At 43.2% G+C, this 8,300-nt stretch overlaps 2 protein-coding genes across 3 annotated transcripts in view; one reads left to right on the top strand and one right to left on the bottom strand.

The window, feature by feature from the left end:
* Nucleotides 1-1,419, top strand: part of hmbsa (hydroxymethylbilane synthase a) — a 28,170-nt gene extending 26,751 nt beyond the window's left edge. For both annotated transcript variants that reach the window (XM_035781324.2, XM_035781325.2), the window contains one exon: nucleotides 118-1,419. In XM_035781324.2, the coding sequence (XP_035637217.1) occupies nucleotides 118-285 (168 nt within the window). In that variant the 3' untranslated portion in view covers nucleotides 286-1,419. The remainder of the gene's footprint in view (nucleotides 1-117) is intronic.
* A 290-nt stretch (nucleotides 1,420-1,709) lies between these two features.
* Nucleotides 1,710-2,378, bottom strand: LOC118390610 (histone H2AX). The gene has a single exon (XM_035781326.2). It carries the CDS (start codon nucleotides 2,305-2,307, stop codon nucleotides 1,879-1,881), a length of 429 nt encoding a protein of 142 aa, XP_035637219.1. The 5' UTR covers nucleotides 2,308-2,378; the 3' UTR covers nucleotides 1,710-1,878.
* Nucleotides 2,379-8,300: the final 5,922 nt, after the last annotated feature.

Below are 8,300 nucleotides of genomic sequence, written 5' to 3' on the forward strand. Positions count from 1 at the left end.
ATATGCTCAGTTTCAACATTGTGGTGAACGTTTGGATTTATGGCTAGTTTCATTTTATTCCTAGAAAGTGAATGTGATATTTTAGCCAATTGATTGTCTCCATTTTCCTCTTCTCAGTTAGTGTCGGCGGCAGACATCCAGCATGTTGGGGTTACAGCCCACAATGTGCCTCAGTGTGCCCAGGTAGCAGCAGAGAAGCTGGGGGTGGACCTGGCCGATCTCCTGCTCAGCAAAGGAGCCATGGAGATCCTGACCACTGCTCGGAAACTCAACGACGCACGCTAAGGCCCTCTCCACTCCTACAGCGGGTCCCAATTTGCTCCCTACCCCTTCCTTTGGCTCTCTAACCTTTCGGACAAGGGGAACAAGTAGGGAGTGGATTGGGACTGGCTGCCTAACACTGTGCAAGCCATCGTCAGCATCCAAGACCAGCAGAAGTCGGCAGGGTCTTGAATAATGTTTACTCTGAATATGTACAGATTCACCTCAGTTGTATTGTATAAGCTAAATGTATATGATCCTATTTATGTATGAGCTACTACTCTGGGTAAATACTAGGTGAAAATTTGTATAGATGCTGAGGGTTAAGAATGTACCAAACAAAGATTTCTGTGAGTATGACTGACCAACTCCACACACAACTGAACTGTATGACACATCTCAGGCAAGGCCCCTGGACTTTTTTTAATTACTTTTTTAAGCAAGAACAAAATGATGTTCAAACCTGGAATCTATTGACAGCAAGAGAATGTTGTCACAAGTGAATATATAACTATCAACTCTTACTGGAAAATGTATCATCATACCGATAGTGCCATGTATACATTATGTGCTTTCTATGAAGCCTTCATATCTGCTTCAGCTCTATAAATACCGACCAGTTGTACTGAGTGATTAGTGCTTTTTGAGGTCGTTTCAATTATCTAAAAGTTATACATTAAATGCAGTAACAGACTAAAAAAAAAGTCCCATGATGGTGACTGCCCATCAGTTTACCAAACGTCATGTGTATATTTCTTGTTTGATATTTCATTTGCTGAGCTGCTGTTTTACTTACTGAAGTGCATACTTTTGTCATTACCAACTATCAGGTAGAGCTCATGTATCCCTCTTGAATTATGTCTGTAGCAGGAGTAAAAGAGAAACAGACCGCGTATGCGCTCAATGGATAATGGTCATTGTAGTTAATTACCTTCTGCGTTAAACTGTATAAAACTACAACTCCCTAAATCGTCGTTTGATCTGATTTCTCTAGAGAAACTGCGCACAGGAAGAACGAAATTTAATTCAAATTGAACCGATGTAGGTCAGTTTTTCGTTTAATTGCTCAGCACTGGAAACAAGGTTGTTAGATAATTCAGCTGCAGGAGTGCGGCTCCTGAACACTTCATTGGGTACAAACTACACATCGCCTTTGTTTCATCAGATTGTCTGGAGCACACCCGAACCGGTCACATCGAGATGTAGAGACACAGTACACGTAGTTATCTAGTTCATTTGTGGTCTCGACAAACTAGGCAAAGGTAATCGCCATGTCCTTTGAGAACTACGGTTGGTATATTGGTTAGCCAAGTTCCCCCAACAGTAGTGTAATGGCTATTGTTAGCATGCTCAACCCTGTCGCAAACACTTAAGGTTAGCTCTCTCAAACAAACATTGATTTTACTCACTTGTTTAACCTTCGAATGGATACAAAACGTGACAAGATGTATCAAAAGAACATTTATTGCAACCTAAAGAATTTTAAGCGCGAAAAAACAGCACATTTTCAACAAAGGAAAATAGGAATGGAAATTTAACAATTTTCAGAATGTGTGGGTGGCCCTTAAAAGGGCCTTTTGGTTGAAGAGTTCGGTGGAGGTTTATTCAAATCGCCAACTAATATTCTTGGGACTGTGAGGAAGCCTTCTTTCCCGCCTTCCCGCTTGGTGCAGCGGCCGCCCCTGTCTTCTTTGGTAGCAAAACAGCCTGGATGTTGGGCAACACACCTCCCTGGGCGATGGTTACACCGCCGAGTAGTTTGTTCAACTCCTCGTCGTTACGAACGGCCAGCTGTAGATGGCGGGGGATGATACGGGACTTCTTGTTGTCCCGAGCGGCATTGCCAGCCAACTCCAGGATCTCAGCCGTCAGGTACTCGAGGACAGCAGCCATGTACACGGGAGCACCAGCACCTACTCTATGAGCGTAGTTGCCCTTCCTCAGCAGGCGATGGACACGACCTACGGGGAATTGAAGACCAGCGCGGGAGCTGCGGGACTTTGCCTTAGCGCGGGCCTTTCCTCCGGTTTTTCCTCTTCCAGACATGATGCAGATTCTCAAGACTCGGATATTACAGAGATCAAACAGGCTGTGGTTCAAGGAAATAATGAACGCTAAAGGAACTACTGCGGAATATAAACACTGCAATTTAATCCCGCCTTCAAATCCTATTGGATATTGAAATGAGAAGGCGCATATAATTGGCGTTGAGAGGTAACTGCTTGAAAGAGATGAACCCTCATTGGCCTGAATTTTCTGTGCATATCAGAGTAGTTGAGGACCGTGTTTGATTGGTTTGTTGTGTTTATCGCTGTTGTCATTGGATCACATTGCTCTCTCAAATTTGGGGGGAAATGTCACGCCAATCAAATACCCTCCCTCCCTATTTTATTTTTTGGTGGAAAGCCAGCAGTCTATGAAGACGAAACAATTATTTGTTACATAATTCAGCGTGTTTGTAGCAAGGTATATCACAGATGAATAGGGCAAAGTATATTTTGGTAAACAACGAATGGTTGGGGAGCGGGGGTAGAGCTACTGCTACCAACGATAGAGAGAAATATTAATGGCGTCGTTTTGTAGGCAATGAATGGTTCGTTGGACAAAGCCTATGAGGAAAATGGATGGTGTTTTTGGATGAACGCAGTTCGGTCTATGGTTAACACAGGTTTAGGCATCTTATATGTTTTGTTCTATGACGTAATCTTCATCTAACCTCACTTTTTTGAATTTTGAAGAATTTAGAATATGTAATAATACAAACAAATCACAAATGCTTCATAATTCGTAAAGGTCATGTTAACTGACTGCCATTATATCATAGATCAAAACAAAGAAGATATCATAAGCACGGTGGGAAATTTAACTTTTTCTTTCAACAGCCAATGTGGTAGGTAACGTTAGATACAACAAAATCTAGCAGCCACTCAGCAGCCACTCAGATTTTTACCTATCAAAATAATATTTTGCTCCATAATTACGCAAAGAAAATACATAAACAACGGTGAGCATGCTTTCTGATGTTTAAAAGATGAGATGTATTACTATTAATAGGGTATAATGTTTAATAACATTTTTGTGATCTGCCTCAATGTGTTAAAATAAATCATTTAGATCCAATAATAAAAAGATAAACATCAAGAATCAATAAAGTGCATGTCCTTCCACAAAATGCTGAGTGATACAGCTTATTCATTATTATTATTATCAATGATGTTGCTCTTGCTGCAGGCGATTCCCAGATCCACCTCTATGCAGACGACACCATTCTGTATATTTCTGGCCCTTCCTTGGACACTGTGCTATCTAACCTCCAAACCAGCTTCAATGCCATACAACACTCCGTGGCCTCCAACTGCTCTTAAATGCTAGTAAAACCAAATGCATGCTTTTCAACCGTTCGCTGCCTGCACTCGCACGCCCGACTAGCATCACCACCCTGGATGGTTCCGACCTAGAATATGTGGACATCTATAAGTACCTAGGTGTCTGGCTAGACTGCTAACTCTCCTTCCAGACTCATATCAAACATCTCCAATCCAAAATCAAATCTAGAGTCGGCTTTCTATTTCGCAACAAAGCCTCCTTCACTCACGTCGCAAAACTTACCCTTGTAAAACTGACTATCCTACCGATCCTCGACTTTGGCGACGTCATCTACAAAATAGCTTCCAATACTCTACTCAGCAAACTGGATGCAGTTTATCACAGTGCCATCCGTTTTGTTACTAAAGCACCTTATACCACCCACCACTGCGACCTGTATGCTCTAGTCGGCTGGCCCTCGCTACATGTTCGTCCCCAGACCCACTGGCTCCAGGTCATCTACAAGTCTATGCTAGGTAAAGCTCTGCCTTATCTCAGTTCACTGGTCACGATGGCAACACCCACCCGTAGCACGCGCTCCAGCAGTTGGATCTCACTGATCATCCCTAATGCCAAAACCTCATTTGGCCGCCTTTCCTTACAGTTCTCTGCTGCCTGTGACTGGAACGAATTGCAAAAATCTTTGAAGTTGGAGACTTTTATCTCCCTCACCAACTTTACACATCTGCTATCTGAGCAGCTAACCGATCGCTGCAGCTGTACATAGTCCATCGGTATATAGCCCACCCAATTTACCTACCTCATCCCCATACTGTTTTTATTTTATTTACTTTTCTGCTCTTTTGCACACCAGTATCTCTACCTGCACATGTTCCTCTGATCATTGCAGTGTTAATCTGCTAAATTGTAATTATTCACTCCTATGGCCTATTTATTGCCTACCTCCTCATATGCCTTTTGCACACAATGTATATAGATTATTTTTTCCCCCACTATGTTATTGACTTGTTTATTGTTTACTCCATGTGTAACTCTGTGTTGTTGTCTGTTCACACTGCTATGCTTTATCTTGGCCAGGTCGCAGTTGCAAATGAGAACTTGTTCTCAACTAGCCTATCTGGTTAAATAAAGGTGAAATAAAATGAATACAAAAAAAATTATAGTTCAGGGGTCTATGATGATGATTTTTTTTTTACAAGGATAGGGCCTACGTGATGTGCTCTGAATTAGAAAGGTAGAAGCACACAAATAAATATAGGAGAACAATGACAATGACTAAAACATAATGAATAAACATTTTGGGGAGTGACCCATAATCGAGCACAATTATTAAGTGAGCCAAAAACATTTCAGGTGGCCCGTGGTAACGACAGTTAATTAAATTGTAACTCCAGTTCTATGAGTGGCGGGAGCCCCATAATGCAGCTCTGCTCTTGTTGGTTTACCCTGCTGCTGAGGCAGTGAGTAGCCTGAGAAATGTATTATGCACACACCTGCAGCAAATGGGAGTACAGGTGTCCCTATATATATGGGGATTGCCTCCCCACAATCAGCCTCCTGAAAATGATCTTCAGCGAGACTGTGGGTTGATAAGGCCCATGGGGCTCTGCTCCACATATAGAGCTGGAGTTACAACTTCGATAACTATCGTTCTATATCGTGGAGCTCCACCTCATCTCCTATTGGTTTAAGGCGTAGCGAAACGCTCCCTAATGTACTCCCTGCCGAGCCCAACACTTCCCACGTAATGACAAGGTTGGGCCTAGCAATAGCTGTGACCGAGTCCAATGGCGGACTGGCCGTCAGGAGCACCGTGACATTTCCCGGTGGCCTGAGGGTCGTTTTGGCCTGCGGTGAATAGTCAACTTGACCAGCGATAATATTACAAGCAGGAATGAGTTGACGGAGAAGCCACGCATCAAGCGCTACACTCTCTCGCTGCAGTGTCCCCACGCCAAAAATGACATCAGGTCTCTCTGCAACGCATATAGCAACCGTCTACCTGCTTCTCTACCGATAACATTTTAGACAAGTCGTATGGTGAAATGGACGGTCAGAAAAGGAAAGGTGGAGCAGAGAGGGAGAGAATAAAAAAGAGAAAGGCCCTTGCCACAGACGCAGCTAAATGCTGCAAAATAAACGACATGTTCGCTAGTAAGGGAACAGGTCAGTCAAAACCACTAGCTAAAACACACACACACGACACCCAGCATGGCTAGCTAAGTAGCTTAGCTAATAATGGTGATATAACGGCCGGTAGGCTAAACAGTTTGCACGTCTTCGTGGAGTAATTATATCATAGCAATGAGTGCAACATAGCGATCATAATATGACATTTGAAGGCAATATGTTTAAACTAGTAAAAAAATAGTAAACCTAGACTATGGACTTGCCAGCATTCGGTCATGACTCATGCCACATAAACTAGGGAAAGTGCACATACACTGTACAGAGAAACAGGCTACAGTAATGTTCTTTGCAAAGGTGAAGAAAGAAGCAGCAGCAGCACTAGAGCTTCAGGTGCTCCTGCAGAACTGGAGATGGTGATCAGTTCAGAGTCAGACTCAGAGCAGGAACCTTCAGGTACAACTTAAAGGCACAAACCTAAACATGTAGGCTATGATTTTAGATTAATATGTGCTGTATTTATGAGATTATCAGTAGGACTGTAATCGGGGGCATACCTTGTACATTTTTATTTGTATGTGCTATGATTGGTGTATTCCTAGTGAGTTTTTGAGGGTGCACCCATAGCCATAGCATACCTTGAAAACTCAGTTTTCAGATAGGCTACTTGTTGGTCAGTCCCAAATGTTTGTATTTTGTAATGTGGATAACTTTCTTCCCAGATGAACATAATGGCCAAATGTATAACTCGGTTGGTACCCGTTGCATCAACAAATAGGGTTAGCCTACAAAATTAGCGGTTTGGTGGTATGCATGAACAGGTTGGCCTGGGATGGAGTCAAATTCCCAGCCTGAATTATTGTTTCAGTCCGCCCCTGACCGAGTCCCACAGTACAGTAACACAAGGTCTTACAATATACTGTGTCCTCAGTAAATCTGCAACACTCAGTCTAAGGCAAAGCCAATGACTAGTTAACAGACAACTAGAATATGAAACACAGCTAATCTGAACAAGCAGATAGATAGTGCTCCAATATCCTGTCAAGAAAAACAGACCCACCAGAGAAGTGACACAAAGTGTCACCCTACACTGTGTTTTCGGTAACCCACTACACTCAATCTGAGGAACACAAAGACTGGTGGGTAGAGATGCAGGACACGAGCTGAAATTAACTGAACCAAGCAGACGTTAATTAATGCTCTAATATCCCTATAACAACTGGTACTACAGTGTTTGCAACACAAGGTGTCGCCCTACAGTGTGCTTCTAGTAATCCGCCTCCCCAAGTCTTAAGGAAACCGAAGACTAGTGGGCTGAAAAGTAATTACACACGAGCCCAACTGAACTGAACAAGCTGACAGTTACCTCTCCAATATTCCTTCAATAACTGACACTCAACAGTGATGCAACTCAAGGTGTCGTCCTTCACCGTGTCATCAGTAAATCCACCGCACCTAGTCTGAGGAATAATCAACAGACTAGCGGGCAAAGAAAAGGACGACCTGAACCATCAGGCAGTTTGCATTCCAATATTCCCGCACAACTGATATTACAGTGAATCGTCACAAGGTGTCACCCTAGACCGTATTATCAGTAAATCCACTTCACTCAAAAAACATCAACCCAGAAACTGTACTGCACATGCAGACAGTTAATATATGATGATAGGAAAAAGAGTATATAAAACATGGGCAAATACTGAACTGAACGCTCAGACAGTAATAACGCTCCAATGTAATTTCAAAGATTGGTATAATAGTAATGTAATACAAGGTTACAAATACTATTTCCCTCATCATTCTGCCCCAACACAGTCTTAAACTGTTGGCATGTAAAAAAAAAATACATGAACTCTACTCCACTGAACGTCAGTCAGGAGACAAGTCTCATATGTCACTCTAATAGAGAAAAAGCGGGCCTCTTGGGAACATGCCCATTGACCCAGCATCTTTCTCCTTTAGTTCAAGTCCTCCCATCAGCAACACTGAGTACGGACTGAGCCAGAGAGTTGGAAGACATATCTGAAAGATAGAAACTGATAAAAGGGGACTGTGACGACCAGGATGCCGCCGGCAAATATCCTCTATCCCTGTTCCTCTGAAAAGAGCAGCAGGAGCCACAACTCCATCGGTGGAGTGGGCTCTTCTACCCAGAGGCAATGGACGCTCTGCAGCCTCATAAGCCATCTCAATGCTTTCACAAAGCCAAAGAAACTGACGCTGTTTAGAGAGTGGTCTACCGAGTGCCGCAGCACCGTGACACACAAACAGCTGAGGGGATGACCTAATGGCCGCCGTGCGCTCCAAGTGGTACGCCAAGGCACAGGCGATGGAGCCGTTCCTCTCCTATCAACATGCGGAGGGGTAGAGAAGGTCCACAAAATCTACAATCTGTTATCTGTATGAAATCTTAATACATTTAAGAGGTTAGGACATAACACAGCCCTGCTCTGATTGCCATTAATGGCAAGGCGGTCGGGCCTCATCTAAAGAGCGCACAAATCCCTGACACGCTTAGCAGTGGTCAGAGTGAGTAACAGTGCCATCTTCAAAGAACATTTTGAAGGGGATTTGGTTCAATGGCT

This window comes from Oncorhynchus keta, chromosome 11 (genome assembly GCF_023373465.1).
Source record: "Oncorhynchus keta strain PuntledgeMale-10-30-2019 chromosome 11, Oket_V2, whole genome shotgun sequence".
In the NCBI taxonomy this organism is placed as follows: domain Eukaryota; kingdom Metazoa; phylum Chordata; class Actinopteri; order Salmoniformes; family Salmonidae; genus Oncorhynchus; species Oncorhynchus keta.

What these genes read in the sequence shown, in the direction of transcription:
- LOC118390610 (XM_035781326.2), bottom strand. Translation starts at nt 2,307, where the DNA reads ATGTCTGGAAGAGGAAAAACCGGAGGAAAGGCCCGCGCTAAGGCAAAG.